At 51.4% G+C, this 26,588-nt stretch overlaps 1 protein-coding gene across 1 annotated transcript; it reads right to left on the reverse strand.

The window, feature by feature from the left end:
• Positions 1-22,903: 22,903 nt before the first annotated feature.
• On the reverse strand, positions 22,904-26,023 carry SMIM12 (small integral membrane protein 12). Its single transcript, XM_069477655.1, has 2 exons — positions 25,929-26,023; positions 22,904-23,187 (listed from the first exon to the last, which is right to left on the reverse strand). The coding sequence occupies exon 2, from the start codon at positions 23,180-23,182 to the stop codon at positions 22,904-22,906; it is 279 nt and encodes a 92-aa protein (XP_069333756.1). The 5' UTR covers positions 23,183-23,187; positions 25,929-26,023.
• Between the last annotated feature and the right edge of the window lie 565 nt (positions 26,024-26,588).

Raw genomic sequence — 26,588 nt, forward strand, 5'->3', positions numbered from 1 at the left:
TCACCAGAATGGCAAAAGCAATAACACCTGCCTCAAGGGTTCTTACAGGATTAAAGAGGGAGCTAAAATACGACAGCTGTGTGGTGAGCGCTCAGTAGTGTTTACTGTTATTCATGCTCCATTAAAAGATTTTTACAATAGTCCAGAGGAAAACTTCCAACCTAGTCGGCCTCCCCCAAACCTTATAGGGATCCCTGAGGAAAATGTTCAAAAGTTAAGTTTGCACAGACCTCAGACTGACACACGCTGGTCTAACCGCCACCCACTCTGCACTGCATCAGTGACCTAATTCTTCACCCCTCCCGCTACCCACAGCCTTTGTCCATGGCTTTGCACTTTCTCTCCTGAAGAGGTGGAGCCTATTTCCTCACCTTTGAAGGTGGGCTGGCCTTGTGGCCTGCTCTGACGGACCACATGCCGCAGAAGGGACTGGGTGACAGTTCTGAGCCCAGGCCGTGGAGGCCTTGCATGTTTGTGTCTGCTCTCTTGCACCTCCTCCAGAGACCAGCCTGGGCAAGACACATGGAGCACAGCCCAGCCACCCCAGGCACCCCAGCCCAGGCCGTCCAAACCAGCCAACACCCAGCCACCCCCAGACATGCAAATAAGCCCATCCGAGATCAGCAGTCTTCTAGCACAGGGGTCTGATCATGATATCTTTTATTGGGTGTCTGTTAAGTACCAGGTACTTCATATCACACAATAACTCAAATCCTTGCAACAACTCTACTGAATTTTATTGTATCCATTTTTACAGATAAGGAAACTGACGCTCAGAAAGTTCAAATGACTTGCCTAAGCCATAGCTCATAAGTGGCAACAACTGGCTGTTGGCCCCCAAACCCAGGCTCTTCCTATGGCCCCCAATTGCCTTTCAGGCTGTTATCGTGTTCCTCCCCTACTCAAAACTTCGGTGGTTCCCCAGGGCCAAGAGAATATAAAGCCAATCCCTTTAGCATGGGCCGTGGGGCCTCGCCTATTGCTACACTCGCACCAGGCCAGCGTGCCCCAGGCTTTCCCGCAGCCCTTGGCTTCCGCTGCTTCTCAGCCTGTGGTGTGTCCCTCGCAGGCTGACCGGCCATGCCTCAAGTCCAGCTCAGGAGCACCTTCTCCAGCAAAGCTACTCTCCAGCTAGGACACTCCTGTGTTCCCACGGCGCTCTGCCAGGCCCTCTGTGCTGGCCCGGGTCAGTCTCCCGCACCAGATTTAGGGGTCCTTGGAGACACAGACTCAGTCTGACCCACCGCTGGGTTCCCCGGCTGCGTCCCCCACAGGGCCTGCCCTCGGTAGCTGCAGCACCAGCAACCCGAATCGGACTGGACTGCTGACAAAATAAGAAAGTGGGCTCAATCATGGCACAGAAATTGGTTGTGTAGATTCATTCAGTCATTGTTCCTTGAGCACCTACTATGTGCTCCAGGATTCTTGGTTGTAATAGTAACAACTCAGATTAACATAAGTGGGGGGAAAAAAATCACTGAAGGAATATAGAGTATCAATGGGAAGGCTAAAATGAGGCTCAGAGAAAAACCAGGAATCCAGGGGGCTCGGCAGCAGGAGCTCCAGCCAAGGTGCCCTTGCAGGCAGAGAATCCACGCAGAATGCTGCTCTAGGGCCCATCCCCGCCTGTGGATGTGGCCTCTCCGAATGGACCTTCTGCTATCCCTTTATCTCTGGGTCATTCTCTCTGGATTCAAAGCCCTGAGCCTAGATCTCAAGCCCCCAACCAGCAGCCAGAAAGGGGGAGGAGGAACTGTCTCACTCCCTGTGACCTCGGTGGTGAGCTGGTGCTCAGCTTCTCTGCAGGGCTCACATGAGGGTCCCTCAGGACAAGGACAGAGGCTTGGGTGCTGAGCAGCCAAAATTATATGACAAACATCAACAACAGTCCCTAGCCTCAAAGAGCTGGTATTTCAGAGGTGGAGATGAGGACAGACCTTAGAGATCATCTATTCCAACAGTTCCCAAAGTTATCAGTGGAACACCATGAGGTTAGGAGTATGAGAAAGCTTCTGTGGTCAAATAAGTTGTTTGAGAAACACAGGCGAACTTGGATTTCTTCACTTCAGGACTTCTCAGAGCCTTTAATATGCCGGTGTGCACGGTGAGCACTCAGAGGTGGACGAGATCACTGGCTTTTCCCGGCGTGTTTGACCATGAAACTCTTCTCCTGGAGAGTGTTCAGTAGGACTCATGTCAGCAAACCACACTTAGGGAAACCCTAGCCTAACCCGACCCTCTCATTTTCAGTTTCAGGGGAAACTGAAGGACTTTGCTGGCCTCACCTGGTCCTTGACCTCCTGACGCTCAGCCAGGACTCAGGAAAGGGACCAGTTCCCAGAAAGAGGAGGCAAAGATGGAGGTAGGGACCTGGGCCAAGGGAACTGCTTGGGCCTCCCCAGCCTGGCGCTGCCTGCCCAGCCCTGCTGCTGACATGAGCTCACCCTCCAGGTGCAGCCGAACAATGCACGCTCTCTGTGCCTGCAGGTCCCACTTCCACCCTCAGGAAACTCCTTCCGGGGAAGAGGGGGAAACTCGGCAAGCTCCCCAGGTGCCTCCGCAACCAGAGGGAAGGGGGCAAACACTCAGCAATTAGCAGGTGCTCGGGGCCCGGCTGTGGGGTCTGCCCTTCTTCCACGTGGCTGTGTGACCTTGAGAAATGGTAGATAATTCTCTGAGCCTCGGTTTCTTAGGCTGAAAATAAAAACTGATCAGATAAGACGTTCCAAATGAAAGTATTCAATAAAATGTGAGGCAATCTTCAGATGTGAAGAGTTATTGTTATATTGGAGATCAGATATGATACAAACTTTCCTCTTTTTCCTAATGAGAGAGCCTGAAAAAAGACCTCTCAGGTAGGGCATGGCGACGCTGGGGGGACTTCCCCCCAAAGAGGTATCTCCTATGTGGTTAAGTGTGGCAGGGCTAGGATCTGCCGAGACACAGGGACAGGCCAGCAGAACACTGAAGTATTCAGTCCAGGAGGATTCACCGAGTGCTGCCAGCGGGCTAGGACTGTGCTTACGGTCACACACACACGTACACACCCCACGCCAGCTTGCACCTGCACCTCCATGCCCTTGCTGTGATGGTCCAGGTTGCCTAGAACGTGCTGCCCTGTCTTCTCCTGGTGAATTTCTATTCAATCTTCAAAATTCAGAGGAGGTGTCACTCCCTCAGGAAAGTCTCCCTGGGCTCGCCTTTCTCCAGGCTAAGCTGGGTGCCTCCGTTGTGCTCTGACTGTGCAGCCCATCATCACTGATCCTCCTATCCCGGGGTGACTCCTACCTGTGTGTACACCTGTCTCCTCCAATAGACTGTGAATGACTTGAGGGCTATGCGCTTTGAGCCTAACCTGACTCACGCGAATTGAGTGAGCGAATGTGTGACCCAGCTTTCGGCTCTTCCTGTTGAGGGAAGCCTCATGCCAACCCTTCAAGCAAGATTCTACATGTCTTCACATGCCCCCCCAAAAAAAATATTTAATACGTTCCACAAAGCATCTGAGCACTGAAGCTTTTATAAGGAAGACAGAGGAGCCGCACACCCACAGCAGGTTCCCCAGATACTCATCAGACGTGTTTATGCCTCAATCTCCTTCCCACCAGCAGTAATCCTTGGTAGAAGGCAGGATGTCCATGTCCCAATCCCCAGAATCTATGAATATGTTCGTTTACATGGCAAAGGAGAATTAAGACTGCAGATGGAATTAAGGTTGCTAATCAGCTGACACTAATACAGGACGATTATCCTGGATTATCAAGGTAGTCATTAAAAGTGTAGGAGGAAGGCAGAAGTGGAGGTCAGAGTGACGTGATGGGAGAAGGACTTGAGCTGGCTTCACAGATGGAGGGAGGGAGCCATGGGCTTCTAGAAGCTGGAAAAGGCGAGTAAATGGACTGTCCGCTAGAGCCTCCAGAAAGGAATGCCGTCTGCTGACACCTTGATTCTAGCCCAGTAGGATCCATTGCAGACTTCTGACCTCCAACACTGTAAAATAACAAATCTGTGTTGTTTTAAGCCACTAAATTTGTGGTAATTTGTTTCAGCAGCAATAGAGAACTAACACATCCTCCTCCTTGCCCTTGCCACATCCCACGCCCAGACGCTCCTGTTTCAAACAACTCAGCTCTGGCCCCAAACTTGCACATCTTACTCAGATAAACAAAAGCCCTGCAGTTGCTCAAATGTACCCTCCTTAAATAAAGACAATTTAGCAACCATTTGTTGTTACTCAAGGATATGCCCTAAAAAACATTTTTACCCCTGTAATATTTTGAAATTAAAAAAAAAAAAAAAGCTTAGATCCCTTGGCAAGAGGGCTCACACCCTAGCAACTAGTCAAAGTATCCTTTCCAAACAGATACAGTATTCTCCGTGAGGAAAGTACTGGTAAATGCAACTTTCTCCATCTTACTACTAGTGAAATAATAATACAACAAATTTTGGGAGTATGTACAATGGGCCTGCCACTATTCTTAGGGCTCTATATGATTAACTTATTTCATCCTCCCAATAGCTCAGTGGAGCAGGTACCAGGATCATCCCCATTTACAATAGACAGAGCTGAGACATAAAGAATTAAGTAGCTGGGTGAAGTGCCGCAGGCTGTAGTCCTGGCTACTTGGGAGGGTGAGGCAGAGGATTGCTGGAGGCCAGGAGTTCCAGGCCGTATTGTACTGTGATCACACCTGTGCATAGCCACTCTAAAAAAAAAAAAAAAAAAAAAAAAAGTTTAACTTGCCCAGAGTCACACGGCTGAGGTTGTAATTCAGGCAGTCTGACTCCAGAGTCTGGGCTTTTACCATCGCAGTGCACTGTCTCCCAGTACACAAATACATGAATAAATGGGGTAAACATGGATGCACGTGTGGACATATATCTACGTGTGCTGATGGTGAGAAACACGGTCGTTAAGACACGGCACCTGCCCTCAAGTTCTCACAGTCGGGCTGGGGAGGCAGAGACATAATTCATCCACAACAGAACGGAGCTCAGAGAGCTTCTTGCACAGAGCTCTGGGAGCAAAGGGGGCGGGAATCCAAATTGGACAGGAGGGGCCAGAGAAAGCTTTCTGCAAGAGGTGGCCCGGGGCTGAGTTTTGACTGCAAGTAGGCAATCATGGAGGGAGAGGTGGCAAAAGCATTGGGTCAAAAACCCTGAGGCCTGAAAAAGAAATGAAGAGATAGGACAGAGCCACTGAGAGACAGAGAAACGCTGCCTGCACATGGCAGAGGCAGAGAAAAGGCCACAGAGAAAGAGGCAGAAAATAGTTGTGTCGTGACTGTCTGCTCCCGGCCCAACCTCCCTCCAGTCCTGGGACAGAAAATAGCCTGGCTGACCCATGGTGTGCAAAGCATTTCCTGTGCAGCCCTGGGGACCCCTGAGCTGTGCTTTCTCAGGGGTGGGGCTGGCTGCAGGGGGGGTGTGAGGACAGCGGAGGAGACACATTGTCCTGGGCCTGGATAAATTCTCCGGAATGAGAGTGGCTGAAGATGGGAAGGACGTGGTGTGTGTATACCGGGGTGCATGTATGTATGTGGGGGGGTGTGCCCGTGTGTGCCTGTGTGGGTGACCCTCCATGTGTGCACACGGCTAACCCTGGGTTTCTAAGTCACGGCGACCACCTCCCTCTCGCAGGCCCCGGGGCGAAGGACGGCTCTGAGAGCCTTCTTCGGGTCACAAGCCGTCTCCCCTGGGAAGCTACGCACTGCAAGGATCCTGGAGCAACTTCCAGTTCTTCATCTGCCAGGTCCCCAAGGACGCCACCTCTGTGTGCTCTCTTCAGGGGTCAGTGACCTGGTCCCAACTCTTACTGGGGACTGAGTGATCCAGAAAGAACTTTCTCTAAGGGCCTCTCCCAGGGAACAGGGAGGTGGAGCCGGGGGACAGTTAGACCTGGCTCCCAGAACCCAGAACACCTAACTGGGGAAGATATCTCCTCTCAGAAGGATCCCAAACATCCCCAAGTGACTTCTCCATGACTTTAGCCTAGCCCTTTCCCCTACCCACTGTTGAGTCTCTGTCCCAGTCCCCAGGGTTGCTTTTGAGAGTGACTATCTTTAAACCAGCTCTCCTCATCCTGTCTTTATGCAGTTTATTATTTTGCCCTCTGCCTCTGTTAGGTTTTAATCATTCCAACATACGCAGATGTCTTTGAATCTAGAGCATGAGTTGCTTCTATGTGATGGACCTGCTTTCAGAAGCATCCTAGCAGAGGCGGAGTGCCCACCGGTGGGGCTGCCACAGGAGGATTCCTGCCGGGGGGGAGCTGGGCTTTCATGTTCAGTGGGGGAGACATGCTGCAGGGGGTGGTCCAGGTGAAGCCCCCGTTGTCAGGACACTCAGAATGTACATCTTCTTGCTCTCCTCCTAGTCTGGGTTCTCCCACCCACATCTCAGCTGGGTTAGTTCTCCACGACCTTTTGGCTCCTACCCCGACCCTTCTAATTACCAGCCAGGATCACTGATTCCACCACATTGGGACCCACAGAGCGCCCCCTAAAAGCCCACAGAGGAGCTGCTGGCCCAGAAGAACACCAGCTTCACCCAGCTGGGCCAGGCCAGGCCTTCCTGGCCTTCAGGGCCTGTTCCCCTGGCTCCCAAACAGCCACACGGATGAGAGGTGCTATCGTCCCTGCCTTCTCTAGAGGAGACCAATAAACTCGTGGATTAAGTAAAGGGAGCTATCATTTGTTGAGCACCTGTCCTGCATCTCCTTTAACCAACACAATAATACTTCTAGAAGGAAACTGCAATTCTGGTGAAGAAGGGTTTTATAGACAAAGCAAATCAGGATTCAGAGTCGGGTTGTATCTGACACACTGAAAGGCCAATGTCCCCTCCTCCCAGCACCCATCCGCCAGGGGAGGGTCCGACGTGGAGGGAGCATGCAGGAGGCATGTTCCTGGAGAAGGGGAGGCCAGAGCCAGATGACCTTTCCCCAGCCCAGCTCCCGGGACTGGCTCAGGCCCTCAGGAAGAGAGAGGAGGAGCTTCTGGCAGAGGCTAGAGGAGCTCTCTGTCCTGGGAGATTTTGTGAGAGGAGACTCACAGGCCACACTGCTTTGGGGCCCAGTGGCAAAGTATGATCTGGGTTTGGTGAAAGGAACCTTCTCCTCACTTCATGGAATTCCAAATGGCTCCAGTTCAGTAAGGACCAATGAAAACATGGTGCCACCTCGCACCCAGGCTGTCTGCAGGTTTGAGGGCACTGGGACAGCACTGGACATGGAATGAGGACACTTTAAGGGGCCCCAGAGCTTTTCTGTGACTTGCAGGCCATGAAATGGCAGGCCATGAAGACCCAAGAGCTATCCTGTGGACTCTCTGGGCAGGTAGAAGTCTGGGGTTCTATAGATGGGGGTGGCTATGAAGCAGAAAAGTGGGGCATTAAGGCCCGTGTGATTCATGTATATCCACGGTTGGTGAGGCCAGGGAAACTCACGCCTCATGCACTTCGCACTTTTAGAGATGGGGATCAGGCCAGAAGGTCCAAGCCACCCGCAGAGGTGGTGGAGCCAGTGCCAAGCCTCGGTCTCTCTTGCTCTACAGCCACACTCAGTCTACCTGGGCCACCTTTAACAACCATTTCCAGGCCAAAATCCTAAGACTCCTCTTAGCCAGCCTTGGATCAGTTCCGTGTCTAAGGCCAGTCCCCTTCTACTAAGAAATCACCATAGAAGAGAGGGCTGAGGCCACCACTGCAAACCCCTGCCCCATCCAAGTGGCAATGTCACACCTGTTCCCCCTGTCATGTCACCTAAGGAACCACGTACCTTCTCTGGGAACTGTGGCCCCATCCACAGGCCATTGGAGAAGCTGCTGTGTTCTTACCTAACACTATTCGTCAAAGGACAGGTACCTGGGCCAATGTGTCCCTTCTCTGGGATTTTTAGATTTAGAAACCAAGATCAAAGTCAGCCCTCTCCTGTGACAGAACGTATAACAGATAAGACTTGTGAGCCATCTGTGGGAGAAGCAGGTCTGCAGTAAGAGGTTGGAGCCAGCTCAGAGAGAGATGTGGAGGTGAGAGGCAGAGAGAGGGGACTGGGGATGTTCGAATCTGTCACCGAAGCTGCTCTGTGAACTGCTCTCCTTCTTGCCTGAACAAGCATAAGCTGGATTTTGGTCACTGGCCCAAGGCCCTGTCCAGCCCCCAGGCCCTTTCCCATCCTTCCCAGGAGAGGAAGGACAAAGGGCAGCAGCGCCAGGGAAAAGAAAAGCCCTGGGAGGGCACCAGTTGGGCTGTCCCTTGGGTTCTCCCAACAATGGCACGGGCAGCAACATTGTTTGTTTCTGGAATAGAGACGCCTCCCCGGATGCCCCCACCCCTCAGCCGGCGGCTGAGTGAGGCAGAGACAGGAATGGGCGGTAGGGGCAGTTGCTGGTGTCTCTGGAAACCTTCTGATGCCTGGGACCACCTCTCTGACCACGCTGTCACACAGGCAGGGAGAGGAAGAGGTCAGATGGGGACAAGAGGACAGCTTGTTCTGTACTGGGAAGCAAGAGAGTGACCCCAGGCCTGGATGGAGAAAAGGGCTGGGAGACCCCCGACGTACAGAAGCAACATGGATGCACGATCGCTACTCAGACGCCCAGTATGGCCTTGTGTCAGCCATTGCTCCTTCTTTGCCTCAGGGACCTACACCTGCGAAACAAGCAATGGAGGCAGAACACAGTCTGGGCCAGAGACCCTGATCTCTCTCAAGTTTGGAGACAACGTGGTCTCCCGTGTGATCTCAGAGGGGCTCCTGACCTTAGCACCTGCCAAGCTCCTCTGGACTTTAACCGCCATGACTGTCTGTGAGCCTGCACGCCCACGGGGCCTTCCTAAACCTGGCCAGCACCAGTGGGCTCAGGTGCCAGACGTGCTGGGACCCGCAGTTGGTGCAAGCTACAGGAAGGGTCAGGAAGCTGGGACCAGTGCAGAGGGGGTGAGTCACTCCAAAGGCAAGATCCAGCCCAACGTTGATGTCTTCAGGCTAATGTTCAAAGCAGAAGTTTCAGAATTGGAGTTTCAGAAGACAGGTGTGTTCAGAGCAGGAGCCCAGGCCAGCACTCAGGAGCACAGACACCCAGCCCAACTCCTCTGGGGGCAGCGGGAGGGGACACTGACAAGGCTAATCAGAGTGTCAGTATGCAAAGCAGGGCTTGTAAACTGTATAGAGAGGAGCATGCAGCTGAGTTAGATGGCTTTGGTCCAGAGGTGCCCAGGATTCAAGCACGCCAGGCTGTTGGCCTGCTGAGGCTCAGGGACCAGGCGTGGCTAAGGGCACCCACGCTAAGCCTGGTAGGATCAGCACCTGCAGCTAAGTGTGATGAGGAAGGAGAGACTGCGAGTCCCATGCAGGACACACTGACAGTTCCCAGCTACAGTCCCCGCTGAGGGGATGAGCTGTGTCATCAGCGTCAGGGCAAGGCCATGTAAGTGTCTGTGGTTCCTGTGCCAAGGATGGGAGGCAGAGGGTAGAGCCCCAGGCTTTGGCATAAAGAGGCTTACGGTGGCTGTGGCTTCCCCAGGCCTAAGCAGTCCCAATCCACACCTGCATGGGAGCTGGGGAACACACGGCAAACGCTGTTAGTCTGTAAGGCCTGGAGATGACCCGTCCCCAGAGCACAGGGCCTGCTGGGACAGCTTTCTCAGTCCAGCCTCAGAGTCCCTGGCGTCACAAGTGCAAGCATGCTGTGGATTAACCCCACGGACGGAGGAATGGAACCAGCAGGAACAGTCCAAACCCCTCCGACACTCGGAACAGCAGAATGACACTATTTGACTCAGTTCTCAGCCACCCAAATCCTCTTTCCTTATCGATTTATTTCCTTCTGCTTATCGAGTGCTGCGGTCACATTAATATCACATCCTCTGGCTCAGCGCTGGGCAATGGGACGGCCTGTAATGACAGAAATGTTCGATCTCTACTGTGGAATACAGTAGCCACTAGCCACACGTGGCTATTGAGCCCTTGAAACATGGCCACTGAGGAGCTAAGATTTTCATGTTCGTTCACTTTACTTTTAATAGTCACATGTGACTTGTGACTACCACATGGAACGCCCAGGCCTGGCCCTTCCATCCGTGGGGCAGCAGGACCCCCTGAAGTTGGACCCTTAACCGTATCTGTGTACCGGGACCCATCAGAAAGGGCTCCTCTGCCCAGGGTAGGGCTGAAGCGACAGAGACAAGAGGGAAGAGAAAGAAAAGGAAGAAGAACGTGTCCAGGCGATGGGCGTGTGCATTTCCTTACTTCATCCTCACAGAGACCCTGCGAAGGAAACGCCATTACCCCACCTTACAAGTGAAGAGACTGAGACTCAACGATGTCAAGGAACTTGCCTGGTCACACCATTAGCTAGGGCCAGAGTCCAGATCTGAACGCAACTGTCTGCCTCCAAAGTCCATGGTTCTCCACCTAACAGATAGCTGAGATAGAAAGTGGCCCTTTCCTGGCACCGAGGGGGTCAGAGAGCTGGGCAGGGCAGAGCCGTGGGCTGCCAGACAGTTCTCCAACACGCCTCTTCCTGAGCTAGGTCTGCCCTGTTACAACTACATCATGAGGTTTGAAGTGAACTTCTAGAAATCAGACACACCCAGATTCACATATAAGGCCAAAGGCACATGGCCAAAGAAAAATTATCTGTGACTGTGCCATCCATTAGTGCAGATAATTAACAGTTGATGTGATATTCTTGGCATAAAGGGAGGCAGAGTAATGCTTTGTTTGGGCTGATATTAAAATACCTCTTCATACCCCTGCACATGCTAATCCACTTGCTCACTAGGGGCCAGACAGTGGGGTCAAAAGTGAGCTGGAAGGGAAGGAGATGAGGGTGGAGAAGGAACTCACACTTCTTAGACATCCAGTGTGTGCCAGGTACCAAGCTAAACGCCTCAACAGATTATCTCAGGTCATGATCACTCCTGTGAGCCAGCTCTGACGATCCTCATCTCACAGGGGCAGCACTAGAGCTCAGAGGGGTGAGGTGACGAGCGCAAAGTCACACAGTTGATAGTGGTAGAGGATGACTTGAAAACCCAGGTCTCCAAGCCCGTACTACACCACACTGGCTCTGGGCAGATGGCGAGAAAGCCCACACTGCTAATGAAGTGCTGGGACTGCCTTCCAGCTCAATGGGTACCACGCCTGAAGTCAGGCTCCTGTGCGGCCGTGCCTTCTCCCAGAAGTTCAGGCTCCCATGAGCAGAAGACCCCTGCCCCCAACCCCATTGTGCGACCAGTGACAATGAGAGGCAGGCGTCCCCTTTCTTACCCACCACTTTCCTCCCCACCCCGTGGGGTGCTGCCAGTTCAGCACAATAGTGCATTCTGTGTCCAAAGCCTCTGCTGGCAGCCCCCCGCCTTTTGCAGCCCCTCCAGACAATGGCACGGCCCAGATAGCCAGTGACAAATGTATGTGAATGACCAGCTCACAGGAAGTGGCCTTCAATAGTTCGATAGCTTCCTGTATCCTGACATTGTGAAGGCCCACTTCCTGTGCTGTCTCCGAAAATACAGCAAGGCAGAGCTGGGGGCAGGGGCGGCGGCAGGGTTTCCCTGTCCACCCGGGCCCAGGCTCCCCTACGATACTCAACTCTGTTAGCTGAGGACGCCACAGCCTCACCTGACTTCTGATTCAAGGGAGAATTCCTCACTGGCCTCCGACCAGTCTCTCCACCTCTTGGCCAAACCCCACCCAAGCCCAGTCAGAACAAAACGACCTATTTTTAAAGATTTTACAGCCTTTCTCAGTCTCACCCCCGCCACACACACACACCCCCTTCCAGGATCCCGGCCTTCTGCTGGGAAGGGCGTTCTCATGGCTGCTCACATGCCTCGGCTGCACCCTAAACACGTTTCCCGGTTTCCCGGTGTCCCCTGGTCACTCTGCTCCGAATGGTAACCTTACATAGACTCACAAATGCTTATTAAGTCACCCTTCGACTTTATCTTACCGGAGCTGATAATCACAATTCACTCAGCTTCCTCCGTGTTGCAAAAAACAAAGTGAAGCAAGACAGCTGGGGAGAGGGGGGCCTTTATCTCCGGGCTGCAGTGAGACTGTCCCGAGACTGTCCCAGGTTGTGCCTTCCTGCTGCACTTGCCTCCCAGCAGGAGCTGGTCCCAGAGATCCAGACCACCTACCAGGCAGCAGGAAAGCAGGGGTAGAAGGGGAGCTAATGTCTCCTATGGAGTGAGGCACTACTATGCTAAGAGATTTCCCCTCAGTTACTTGGTGAAATAAGAAATAAATCGCCATATTAAAGACTAGGACACAGAGAAGTTAAGTCACTTGGCCCAGGGTCACACAGCTAATGAGAGGCTGAGCCACACTACCCACAGCCTGGCTTGGCACTGGGAAACAGATTTCGATATAGGGGCATTTGCCCCCTCCCCTCACAGCCACTCTCGGGACCCCCGTGTCATATCCCTGATGCCGAAAGTCCTTTCCCAACTTCCAGGAAAGTCCTCTCCCAACTTCCAGGCCCGCCAGCAGCCCCTCTCTGAGCATTGTTCTCCACTTTCAACAAAGCAGGGCGCTGAATCAGCCTCAGGCCATTGTGGTGCCTGGGTTTGGGAGGGGGTTGGGGTGGGGGAGGGGTGCAGGTCAAGAAGTGACAACCCATTCATTCCCTCCTGGCCACTGGCTGTCTCGGTCAGTATGGAGCTGGAGTGTCCAGGAATCAGGAAGAACAAAGAGGCCTCTGGAGATGGGGGGCGGGGGGGAGCCCTCACCAACTTTCCCACCCTCCACCCTCTGCTGTCCAGGGAAAGAAAGACAAAGGGCAGCGTGAAGCTGAGGGTCACAGCTTTACGGCGGGTGACAAGAGTTCCACAGCCAGCAGACTCGGCTTCACTCCCAGCACAACCACCTGCTCCACATGCAACTCAGGCAGTTACTTCACCTCTGAGTCTCAGTTTCCTCATCTGTACAATGAAAGGGCTCAGGAGGATTAATGAGAGCTCATGAAGCATCCCGCCCAGCGCTTAGCCTAAAGGAGCTCAGTGGGCACCTCGTTTTCCTTCTCTTCTCTGGGATTTATCTGTCTTGGGTTCCCAAGACTAACCGGGTCTACAGGAGAAGGAGGGCTGCTGCCTTCCAGCCCTTTTCCACGAAGCAGGGTGCCTCTGCAATCCTGGGACTCGTGGAACTGGCTGGGCAGAGGGCAGCAGGTGGCTGCACCTAAAGCATCCATCCTTCCTGCCCCTCCAATGCTGCTTCCTGGGCCCGGGGGGCACAAGAGGCCACACGAGACCAAGGGCCGCTAACCCCTGAGGGAGACACGGAGAGCTGGCGGAGGGCAGTGCACCCTCAGAGGCCCCTGAGATGATCCCCAGCCCACCCAGTGGGGCTGCATGACGGAAGGATGGGGAGGTGGGCTCCGCTTGCCATCTGCGCGGCCGATTCTGACTCCTAGGGAGCTTCTGGGCCACTTCCCCACCCCGCCCTCAGCTTTTATCAGCGAACACCTGCGCTCAGGGGGAAAACTCTTTACTAGAGCATCAGCCCGGAACAACCCAATCAGGCAGGTAAATCTGGAAAAAATAACAGAAGTGATGTTTGGATTCTCGGTGTTGTTTCTACCACTCCCTACCCAGTAGGGTACTCGGAGAGCTGCATAGCTCAGCTGAAACAAAAGCAGCGGTGCTACCCCTGCAAAGTCAGCGCGCCCCCATCGGGAGGGCCTGGGGTCGCAGCCTAGAGGCGGAAAGGAGTCAAGGCTCTGATAAGGCAGAGGAAGGACGGGACAGGGCCTGGGGCCTGCTGACTGTTCCTTCACCCCAGAGACCGTAGGCATAATCAGCTCACAGAGCCTTCCAGCCTCAGGCATTTAGTTCCCACCCTAAGGCCTCCAGCAGGAGAGAAGGAGGAGGAGCCAGCACCAGCCAACCCCCAGGGTCGACCAGCGGGCCAGGGACCCGCGGGCCCTGCCCTCAGTGGGCTGTGCATCTCTTTTCTGCAGACGTTTCCCACAGGCAGCCGCCTCCCGGGCGCCGCTGAGTCTACCCTTCTGGTATGGGCTGAATTGTGTCCCCGCAAAATTCATATGTTGAAGTCCCAAACCCCGGTACTTCATAATGTGACTGTATTTGGAAATAGGTTTTTTAAAGACATGATTAAGTTAACATGAGGCCATTAGGGTGAGTCTTAATCTAATCCGACTGCTGTCTTTATAAGAGGAAATTTGGGCACAGAGATACCAGGGGTGCACGGGCACAAAGGGATGACCACGTGAAGAGGCAGCAAGAGCGCAGCCACCTGCAGCCAGTGACAGTGGCCTCAGGAGAGCCCTGCCAGCACCTTGATCTTGGACTTCCAGCCTCCAGAACTGTGAGAAATCATTCCTGTTGTCTAAGCCACTCAGTCTGTAGCGTTTTGCTATGGCAGCCCTAGCAAACTGAGACACCTCCCCTGACCTGTGGGAGGATTGTGAGGAAGGGTCTGGGGGCCTTTCTCCTCTCACGCTCCCAGCTGAGACTCACAGTGGGACAGTGCTCCAAGAGCCACAATAACCCTGGCAGGGTCCCTCCAGCTCAGCCCTAACCCTCAGCTTCTCCAGCCTCCTGTAGAAATCTCCATCTGCCTGCAGTGAACCAACCAAGGCAGGGCTGTGTGGGTGCCGGGGGCCCCGCTGGGGCAGGCCCTGGGGAGCGGGGAGGCGGTGAAACAGGCCCAGAGAAGCACCGAAAGGGCAGAGCCAAGGGCTTCAGGGCTGAGGATCAGGGTCCCGTCACCATTCCCGAGCCCTCCGCCACAGCATTACCGTAGGCCTCTGTTTCCCCGCTACATTTAAACACCCCTTCTTAGAGCCTAGAGAGAAACCAGTGTCTTGAAGTGTGGCTAAATGTATGGAATGGAAAAAATACTGCTAATCACAATAGCCAACTTTTCCTAAGTGCTAACTATATGTGAGTCAATGTTCCAGATGCTTTAGTATGTTTCCTTTCAGTCCTCCCGATAACTCTGTAAGTAATATATTAGCCCCATTTGACACAAGATTGACACACCGAGAAGTTGAGCAGCCTGCCAGAGGACACACGGCAGCAAGTGGCAGTGCTGGGTTCCGAACGCAAGCAGCCTAACTCCAGAGCCCAGTTTCTTGGGGGTGGGGGTGGGGGCCGAGATCTCAGCCCATTAAGGTCCCAGCATATGTCAATGAGGCACGAGTCAGCCAAGTACAGGGCTTCAGGGACAACAGCAACTGAACAATCCACCTTGTCATCAATCGACCAAATTATCATAAACACACAGGACTCCCATCTGTGGGAAAGACTGTGACCTCCTACCCTCCCGCACGTGGGGAAATAGCTTGGAGAGGATCAAAGGGGCAGAGCTACCCCAAGAGTTTATCTTTGGTCTGTGCGGTAGGAAAATGCAACTGGGAAGGGGGCAGGAAGAGCAGGCTGCAGCCTTCAGCAGAGGTAAGTCGTGCGAGCCGCCAGCCAGGGGGGCTGTAGCTGTGCCGGGTGGCCACAGGCACGCAGAGTGTTTCCCCTCATCAGCGAGTCAACCCATCTGCAGGCCAGAGGCTGACCTTGGTTTGGTGTGATGACAAGATGCAAGCTGGGAAGGGGAGGGGGCCGCGGGCAGCCGCGGGACCAGCTCTGCCAAGAATCCCCTGTTACCTTGTTTTACCGAGGGGGAGCCATTCCCACTCCAGGCCGCATAAGGAAATCAGAGCTCTTCTCTCTTCTATTTGAGCTTGAGGCCGAGGGACAAGTGCAAAAGAGGGTTTCGTGTAAGTACTAGCAGTTTCATAGTCAGCTTCCTGATGAAGTGGGAAACCAGAGCCTGCCCTGACTCGATTTGCAAGGCTTGCCGGCCTCACCTGCCAGCCTGCCCCACTCTCAGGCCCTCAGCCGGAGGGAAGGGATGAGGGGAAAATGGACAAAACCTGGAGACACTCCGGAAGCTGCAGCCCCCACGGGCTCCCCAGGGAGCCATTCCCACTCCTACACAGGGTTTCTTTCTCCCAAGGGGTTGGCCCAGGCTCCGCTGAGACTCCGATGGAGAGCTCCACCTGGGAAGTGCCTTAAGTGGTTCCCTGGGTCTGACCCAGGCCCTTGCTGGATTCCTTGGAGTGTCCCCATCCACCCTGCTGAGCTGCTGCAGAGCTTTGATCACCACTACACGAAGGGTTTCCTGAATGCTTTCCTGAGGACATTGTTCCCCACTACAGAGTCACCAGGGTCAAATTCATCATGGGCTGTGCTGCTGGTCCAGGCCCTACCCAGTGGGGAAATGCAGCCCTCTGCCCAAGCCCCACTTCCCCTGGGAAAATTAAGCCGGCAGTTTCTTCTGGTTTAGCCTGGGAAAGGCAAAGCTGTAGAAAAGCACAGCTGCCATAGCGCCAAGCTGCCGGGCACCTCCAAGCACACACCTGGTAACCCTGCTCCCTGTCCTCCAAAGAGGCTTGTCTCCACGCCCAGCCCCAGTACCCGCTCCATCCCAGAATCACACTCAGGGCCTCTTAATTCATTCAACATCTAGCACAATGACCACGTGTGAGGCACTCTGCAAGGGGCAGAAAGGTAAGACTTGGTCTCTGCCCTCAAGGAAGTCACAGTCTAGGGGGGAACACAGACACACACCAATCCCACTACAGAAGTACGAACACAGGGCTAGAGAGGAAAAGCGGGAACGACAACCTCAGCTTAGGGAAGCCAGATCCGGAGCCCCACACTCAGTCTTGTAGTGTAACCAGGAGTTCACCATAGCCAGTGTGGGAAGAGCCAGCAAGGCACGGTGCATAGGACACATGGAGGCGTCAAGGTTTGAATGGGCATAACATATTCAAGAAGTGACCAAAACTAGGTTCTGTCACCGGGAGGGATGGGAGATGAAGCTAAGGATGCAGGCTGGGGCAAGGCGGTGAAAGGTCCTGATTCTTCCTGCAAGTGAGGCAGCAGGAAGCTCTTTAAGGAGTAACCTCATCGAGTATGTGTGTTAGAAAGAAAATGCTGGCAGAAATGGAGAATTTTCAGAAAGAGACCAAAAGTTTAGGCAAGAGATGATGAGGAAGACCTAAAGCAGGGGAGTGAGAGGGAGAACAGAGGATGGATTCCAGAGGTAGAAGTGGGTCACCACCGGTTAGGGACAGAATCCACAGCGGGGATGTGATTTGAGGGGGAAGAGTCAAAGACGACTTGAGCAACGGGACGGAGGAGATGGACTCTACGCCAGACAACGTACTGGGTATTTTAAAATTATTACCTCAATCTTACAACTCTGTAAGGGAGGCAGAATTAGCCCCATTTTACAAATGATGCTTAGAAAAGTTAAGTAACTTCTCTAGTGCACAACTAGATTACAGAGCTAGGCTTCAAACCCAGGTCAGCACTTCAGCCGTCACACGCTATGGTGAATGTAGACAGAGAGGGCTAGTACGCTGCTTCGGATGACCATCTGGAGTTGAGGGGGAAATTCAGACTAGAGGTATTCGTTGGGGAGTCGTCAAGGTAGACACTGGTGGTGGCTGAAGCTACGAATGAGGCTAAGACTGCCCAGCAAGGAAACAGAGGCAAGAATGAAGCTGGAAGAACACTCACATTTAGCAGAACAGGAGGGAACAGTGGAGGTGGATAGGAAACTGGTGGTGATGTCAAGGGAGAATTTCATGAAGAGAGGGTCGAATACTGCAGAGCTAGAATCTGACTAGGACCAAGATGAAGATACAAGATTTGCCATTGCAAAGGCTTTGAGCCAAAATGGCTTTACCACTGCAGTGGCGGAGGCAGAGGGCAAGCAGCAAACGGCTATGAGGAGTGCAGGGATGGGGCTGGGGGGCGTGAGGAGCTTGGTTTAAAAGGAGATCACCTTGAAATGTCGCAGACTATACTATATCCAGAACTTATAAGGAGAGGGCCAGCAGTGTGGCTATGCCAATTGCCCCAGCTGCACTTGGCAGCTTAGGCTCAGAAGCAAGTAGAAATGGACAACGGAACCAGGATTTGGCAGTGGAAGAATAGGGACGGTGAGAGAGGGCACAAGGACACAAAGGACTTTGGACCCTTCTAGACGGAAAAGCTGCCCTTGCTGGGACACTAGTAAAGGTTTTTTAAATTCTTAATCATTTGGAAGGTCCATTTGGCATTTTTTAACAAAAAAACAAAGCCAGGGTTTACCTTTGTATTATGTAAAAAGGATGTGTAGACAGTAATTAATGTTAACAAATTTAATTCAAAAAGAATACACTGTTTCTAAGCACATCCGAGGCACCACTGGAACAGGATGAAAACTAATATACCAATTACTAATTACTCTTTACTCGTCAAACGAATTCCCCAAAGGCTTCTATTTAGCAAATACTTTAAAAGAGACTGTGTACAGAAAAGAAATAAAAGCCTATTCATTTATATTTCTTTCTTCAGTCTGGCTGCCATCCCAATTAGATAAAAGGGAAGTTTTACTGGCCGAAACATCTAGCACTTGCTCATTTTCAGAGCCTCTGGTTTCTCACTCTTCACACTATCAGCAGGGAACACATCAGCATCCCCGTTCTGTGGGGAAACCAAGGCCAAGGGAGGTGATGCAGCATACCCCAGCTCACCCCGTGTTCTTGCCTCCAGTCCAAGGTTGTTTCCTCTACCTGTTCCCCTGATCAGTGACCTCCTGGGCATTCTGGAACACCCTGCTCCCCACCTCTCATCTCTAACTTTGCAGACTGCACTGACGGAACTGCTACTTAGTAACACAGGTCTGAATCCCCTGCCCACACTGGTTCTTACACAAGGCAGTCCTTTCTGTAAAATATTCCAGAGGCCCTCAACCACCAGGCCTGTAAGGGTCCCTGTTGTCCCTCAGCCAAGGTTCCTCTCTCCTCCAGATCCCCATCTCCCCAGGATCACAGGGACACATGCAACTACTGCAGGAAACACAGGCTCTTCCTGCGATAAAATTAAAGCAGCTAACATTTATTGAGCACCTACTGGTTGCCATGAACTATGGTAAGAACTGTATATACATTACCTTATCCTCACAACAACCCTGCAAAAATTGACTCATTTTAGAGATGAGGATACTGAGGTTGAGAAGGGCTAAGTTCTTGCGCAAGGTCATCCAGTTAGCTGCTGAGGCAGTACTCATAACTCACGTCTGTCCGACTCTAGAACCCATTTTATTTTTACTCTGCTACACTGCCCCAGCTCACCACTCTGCAAGTACTTAGACTCACACCAAAGTGGAAAAGGAAAAGTGAGGCAAGATAGGGACCTTTTCATTTTCACTGCCTGGCTCCTAACCCAGACTCCGCCAGGCTAATTCCACGGTGTTTCACTCGGCTGACAGTCCCACCGGCCCAGGGCCCTGGGAAGCCGACAGGAGTCAAAGGGCTCCCTGGCCGGCTTGTCCTGGCGGCTGCCCAGCTGACTTGTGCTAACACAGCAACAGGCACAGGAAAGGGTCTAGAGAGAATGGAAAAGCACCAGACACTGAGCCACTGCGGGGAGAGAAGTGATTCCTGCCGTGCTTGGACAGGATAACCCTGCTCTAAAGCTACCACCATCACAGGGCCGGGGAGAGATGGGGGAAGGGGAGAGGGGGGCCAAGCAAAAAGCCCCATGCATATCCACTTACTAGTGTGTTTCAGTGAACTGTGCCTGTTAGGCCAATCAAAAAGAGGGTCACATGCCTCCAAGGTGAATCAGCAAGCATGGAAGAAAACCAATCTGTGCCCTGGTTCATCCCAGCACCCCCACCTGTCTTTGCCCACATCCACATAAACCCAGCTACCTGACGTCACCTGAGCAGAGGCAAGACAGCATGCACTACCTTACAGCTACCGCAGCAGCAGATCTCAGCCAGCCCGTGGGAAAGCAAGAGCTCGCTGAGAATATTAATAGACTTGCTGGAGGCAGAAAGTCAGTGAGGACATGCCCTAAGAAACGAAATTATTTAAAAGGGGCACAATCAAAGTGAGACTAGAGGAAGGGAGCAACTTGGATTTCCAAAAATAAGGATTCCTCAACCACGCGCAGAGAGGAGGTACACCAGTGGAGACAGGGTTATTCTAAAACATCTGACAATCCAAAACTGTCTGTGGGAAAAGTTGTTTGGTATTGTTTCTGTGGGCTTTCCATCCTCAAATATTTTTCTTACATATATAGGATGCCTAAAAGTGTTTTGAGGGAAACCAGTTCTGAGATCTAATATTTGCCACAAGTTGTTAGATTGCTAAAAAATGCATACCTCTCAGATGTCATCAGGGGAGGGGCAGTTTGAGAGGCCGCAAATTGGCAGCCGCTGGGTCAGATTAACCCCACAGGTATGTTAGCATTTCTAGCATATGCTTAGAATTTTCTTTTTAATTATCAACATTTAAAAATCAGAAGTTTAGGCCGGGCGTGGTGGCTCACGCCTGTAATCCTAGCTCTCTGGGAGGCCGAGGCGGGCAGATCGTTTGAGCTCAGGAGTTCAAGACCAGCCTGAGCAAGAGCGAGACCCTGTCTCTACTAAAAAAATAGAAAGAAATTAGCTGGACAACTAAATATATATATATATATATATATATATATATATATATATATATAAAATTAGCCGGGCATGGTGGCGCATGCCTGTAGTCCCAGCTACTTGGGAGGCTGAGGTAGGAGGATGGCCTGAGCCCAGGAGTTTGAGGTTGCTGTGAGCTAGGCTGACGCCACGGCACTCTAGCCCAGGCAACAGAGTGAGACTCTGTCTCAAAAAAAAAAAAAAAAAAAAAATCAGAAGTTTACCCCCACACCTGTAATTTCTAGCATCTTTTAGAAAAATTGGGAAAGCTGGTACCACTGGGTGAGCAGCACAAATTGGAAGATGCTGAATCACCACTGCCCCCTTTCGGCAGGCCTGTGCTTTCTAGTTCCCAACTGGGCCAGCTTGATGGCTCACTTAAGTCACCAGACTGACCCCTGCAGGCATCAGGGTTTGCTACTCCTGCAATGTAGTAGCCCAGAGAAGAGAGCCCGGGCTTGGTAATGCCTGGGACTGCCACAGGGTGGCGGCAATGGCCCGTCAATGAGGCATGCCAATCACCAGAGCCTGTGACCAGAAGCTGAGCTTAGTAGATCCCTTCAGAACCAGAAATTGCGTCCTCACTAGGGTAGCCAACAATCTTTCCCCACACTCCCCATCAGATTAATTCCCTGGGGAGCAACAGCAGCTCATTCCAGCATTCCCACTAGGCCTGAAGACCCTGAGGACAAGCCATTGACTTGACGCGCTCTCTGCTCTCTGGCCACCACCTTCCAGGTCCTCCCAGCACCTCCCACTCCACAGCTGGCATCTCTACCTGTTCAGGAATTCTGCCCTCACCCACCAGTTTACACCATCAGCCCTCAGGGGAGAGACATCCTGATAAGCAGGGCCAATGCCCTCCCCTTTTTAAAAGCAGATTTATTCATCAAATGCTCATGACTTCCCTTTGCTCTCAGGCTAAACATCAGTCAGCTTCACCAGGCAACAGGTTCTTAGGCCTCTTCCTGCCCTCTGCTCTCACTCGCTTTACAACCTCACCAGCAACATGTGCAGTGGTAACATTCAGTATGAGCTTCTATAGCCCTTTAGGAAAGACATTTGGTATTATGCATGGAGAGCCTCAAAACTGCTCATCCCATTTCATCCAAAATGTAGGAAAAGCTTTATATAACATTCATTGCAATATTTAAACTAGTGCACAACCAGAAACAATTCAAAGGTCCAGCAACAGAGAAATTGTTAAAAACAAACATATGCCATATTCCCACTTGATGGGCAATTATGTAGCTACTAGTAACAATTATGATGAGCATGTGATAAAGTGGAAAATGACTATATGTAAAAATACAATTAAATGTACAGTAACGATAACCATCTTTAAAATCCATGTAGAGAATTAGTGAAAGACAACAAAATGTTAACAGTTGGTTGTATTAAAGAGCTGGAAGTATATGTGACCTTTTTTTAATTCCTACCAAATTTTCTTTAATGTGCACATATTATTTTTATAGGGAAAAGCATGTGTTTATGTGTGGTCTATTCCAATTTATTAATAGACCTGAAGGTGCTACAGCCTCTTGTTATCATACTCTTGGGAACCTGTGCCTCCAAGCTTCAATGCAACCAAGCTAGTAAAACAAAGTTTCCAGCCCGCCTCCCTGCCCCCGGAGTCCTTAAACACCAATGTTATCCTGCCCTGAAATGCCGGTACTTGCCTAAGTCCTAAGGAGACCCCAAATACTATGTGGAAAATAGGATTCAATCAATATGGTTCTCAGACACATCTTTAATCAAGTTCTGCATTATACAGTGATGGGAGGTGGAAGATGGTGATTGTTTTCAAGCAAATTCACCAGGCACATGTTTCTCCCTGCCCCAAAGTGAGCAGCCTGGGCTTCCCAGAACAGAGAAATGCTTTCCTTCCCCAGGGAATCCCATTCCTGAGCTGACAAGACAGAATTTCAGGAAGAATGAGCACAAAGGATAGGGCGAACTCCGAACTCATGAAGGGAGCCACATAGATTTCTGAATTCTTCCCAGTGCAAAATGAAACTGGACAGGTATATAGCCCTCTGAAAAGCAACACCCAATCCCAGCAATTCCCACTTGAGGCCAAAATGCCTCTCCATGGAGACTGGCAACCAATGTTCATCTCATAACACTCCTCCTGGAAGTACGCCCATAAACTGGGATGCCTGAGCAACTGTGGCCACCATGCAACAGATGCAGCCTCTGGCCAGAACCCTCAAGAGCCTTCCTCTTCATTGGCCCCTCAGCCGCTGTTGTGTCTGCCTGGCCATCAAGGAGTAGCCAGTATGTATGTAGCTGCGTGGAGGGGGAAGGGCCAGAATAAGCAACAAAGCAAATCAGATGTGGGTTCTGCAGCCGAGTCGACATGGTGCCAGGACCAGTCACGGCCCACAGTAGGGCCATAGGGCCCTGTGTCCTCCATTAATTCTTCTCTGGTCGGTTTCTGTTCAGGACAGCTTTAGGGGCAAACTCCAGCTTGTCCTTAAGGCTCACCACCTGGGTATGGTCTTTGCCTAGCAGCTCATCCAGCTTCCGATCCTCCCGGCGCTCTGAGATGCTCTTTTCCTCCTCCACAGGCTGGGGATCCTTTCCCCTGATGAACCATTCCAGGTGGTAGCCCACAGCCCCAACCACAAAGGCCACAGGGAATGTGACATAGGGAGCATAGGTACGCACCACGGTCCAAAACACTGGCCACATGACATCTGCAGAAGAGCACAAGGCAGCATTAGGGAGAACCCGGCATCCCCTCTCCCAGCAGGTATGGACAACCCACCAGGGCCCTCCATTTACCAGGCAGCGTGGCACAACTTACTAGACATCCACTCTATGCAGAGCAATGCAAGAGCATACCTTGAGTTATGCAAGAGGTGGTTCCCTGAAACCATCTAGGAAATTTCAAAAGATTCAATTGTTAAACAAGGGGGAAAGGATCTCTATTTTACGTGCTATACTCTTTGACAATTGTGCACCTATGTATAGCAGTATTCTCCACAAGGGGACCTCTGAGCCTTACCTGATAGACTTCTATGAAATTTCTCCATGAGCCCAGCCAACCACCCTTTCCCCAACACATACAACCCCACTGTGAATCTCCTGGCTCCACAATAATCTCCTTCTCCTCTTGTAAAGTATAAGAAGTATATTTAAACAGCCTAATCCATAATCCATTACCTAATTATTCTGTTTGTAGATAAATAGGTAATGGTTTTATCCTATTCTGAACTTGACTTTTCTAACAATGAGGTAAACCTATACTTGACAAATCTGCTGATCAAACCACTTGCAAAATATACCATCTTCAACCGAACCAATATCCCCACATTTGCATAATAAGCTCCTGAAAATATCACAAACCATTACACATACTCTACATACCCTAGAACTTGAAAATTCTCTGTAAAAACCACTATATAAGCCATGGCAGGAAAAAAAAGAACTGCTCCAGGGCCTCCTGAAATGAAGTAGGACAATACCAAAACAATGTAAAAACACACAAATTGGGTTACTGTAATGGTCATTTAGTCCCAAATGATTACTACCATTAACAATTAACAAAGAGCATTCACAATTATCATAATAATGATAGCTACCATTTATTGAGCACTTACTGCCTGCTAGGCCTTGGGCTAAGCCCTTTATATACACTATCTCCTCTAATCCTCATGAGACACATGGCATTATCAGAGAGTTAAGTATTAATAACTTGCCCAAAAGTCTCAACTACAAGATCTTTCTGTTTATGCTCCTATAGAGGTATTTCTCCAACACTGCTATCTGGTCTAAAATAAACAATTGAAACCTCACCAAGGATAAGATGACTCTCTCCCTCTCTTTGGTTCCAATTCTCTTTGGAGGAATCCATTGTTCTGTGGACCTAAGACTATAATGGACCATCCTGAGAAAAATAAAACTACAGCAGCTCCTGGTCCTTTGTCTTAACACTAGGTACTATGCTGGACAATTTACACACCAATCATCATCTGACCCTTACAACACCTCCATGATGTAGGAATTATTAGCCCAGATTTTTGTGTAAGACCACAAAGCCTCAGAGACATTATGTTAACTTGCTCAAGCTCACTAGAAGTGATAGAGCCACTGAATTTGAACCCAAGCCTCTCCAACTTCAAAACCTGTGCTCTTTCTAGTGGAAAGAATACACCACAGATAGATGTACGGTTTCTGTCCTCTTCCTGGACTTAGGAAGAGCTTCCTACATTTTTTTCCCATAAATTTGGCATTTCATTACCTAAAAGAGTTTTCCTTTTTGCAAACTCTGAGACTATACTCAGGAATTTGTGAAATTATAAGATGTAGTAGTCGTTAAAAGAGGCACCCTTGAAGAATCCCAAACCTAGTATTTCTTCATTTTATTTCCCACCTTTTAACCAAGTTCTCTCTTTATAAGTAAATGCTTTTCCTAAAAGCAATTCTCCATTTGGATTTCCAGTTTGTCTTAAAACATATCAAGCACAAGTCCACAACTAATATTCTCTCTCTCACACAGCGCCAGGTCTCTCTGCCGTCCTGCTCATATTCTAACCTTTTCCAAATAAGTCAATTCATTCATTGATCCAATACTTATAACCACTTGCTCTGTGTCAGGCACTGTGCTGGCCTACACCACTTGTCTGCATTTCTCAAAACACTTTAAGCTCCAAGAGGGCAAAGACCATGTTTGTCCGGCCCCATTATGCCCTATCCATCCCCCCCCCACCCCTCCCACCCTGGCTGGCACAAAGTGCTTAGAAAGTTTGTTGAAGAAAACAGTTCAAGCAACTCACTAGGGTAAAACCACAGCAGTCATCGTCCACTCTCCCTCAGAAGGTGGCAGGTACACAGCAGACGCCTTTGCTGATTACAAAAAGCTAGATACTCCATCAAGTCATCCCCAGGGTTATCATAATGAAAAAGGTGTAAGTGTCTCGCAAAGACTGTGACGCAATTTCAAGCCCGGCATGGAGTCTGCCAAAGCATCCGTTAAAGGTCAACTGGGTTGCCGGGAAACCTACCCTTGTACCGCGGCCCCGAGGCCCTGAGACTGGAAGCCGTAGTCCCAAATTCAACAACTGTTGACAAGGACAGAGGAGGCCTAGGAAGGTGGAAGAATTAACCGTGACAGTCACTCGGGCCCAGTCCGGGGATGAGAACGCAAGTGAGGACAGGGTCCAAACACCTGCCCTTCTCCTCCTCTGGGCTCCCCTCCCCTGCCCCTATCCCACCGCATTCACGGCCACGTCAACGTCAGTCCTTACTGAGGTGCCCGAGACCGAGAAGCTTCGGCTGCTCGACTTCAAAGCACCAGGGAGAGGGAGCCACGGGGCCTGGCCTAGCAATCACCCTCCCCTGACTCAGAGGTTACGGCCTGGGGCCATCGCCACAGAACGGGCGGCCTGGCAGTCGCCCTGGGGAAAGGAACTGCCCGCCGGGACCACGTTCTCACCTGCGGCTAAGCCCGCACTCCTCGGCCCGGCCCCCAGCTCTCCGCCCGTTTGCCGGGAGCACGGACGACTCCGCTCCCAGCGGCCCGAGGGGCCTCGCCTGTGACCCCGCCCATGGGCTGCGGGACCTATCAGAGCTCAGGGATTGGCTGGGCCAAAGGACGGCAGGAAGCTAGGCGTCCTCAACGCGCCCCGCCGCGCTGAGATGGGCACAGCGCGCCCTAGTGGCCGGGAGGTTTCCCAGTGACGTGGCCACGTGCTTTTTGCGTGGAGTAAGTTAAAGGTCATCCAATCATTTATTCAACTGATTTTTTTTTCTTTTTTTTTGAGACAGGCTCTTGCTCTGTCGCCAGGGCTAGAGTGCAGTGATGCAATCATAGCTCACTGCAATCTCAAACTCCTGGTCTCAAGTGATCCTCCTGCCTCAGCCTCCCCAGTAGCTGAGACTAAAGGTGCAGGCCACCAACCCCGGCTATTTTTTTTTTTTTTTTGGTAGACATGGGGTCTTGCTATGTTGCTCAGGCTGGTCTCCAACTCCTGGCCTCAAGGGGTCCTCTGGCCTGGGCCTCCCAAAGTGCTAGGATTACAGGCGTGAGCCACCATGCCTGGCCTCAACTGACTTTTATTAGGCACCTTCTAAGACCTAGGTCTGGGCACGTGAA

Source organism: Eulemur rufifrons, chromosome 8 (assembly GCF_041146395.1).
Source record: "Eulemur rufifrons isolate Redbay chromosome 8, OSU_ERuf_1, whole genome shotgun sequence".
Taxonomy (NCBI): domain Eukaryota; kingdom Metazoa; phylum Chordata; class Mammalia; order Primates; family Lemuridae; genus Eulemur; species Eulemur rufifrons.

Excerpts from the sequence above, each read along its gene's own strand:
- SMIM12 (XM_069477655.1), bottom strand. The coding sequence starts at position 23,182 with ATGTGGCCAGTGTTTTGGACCGTGGTGCGTACCTATGCTCCCTATGTC.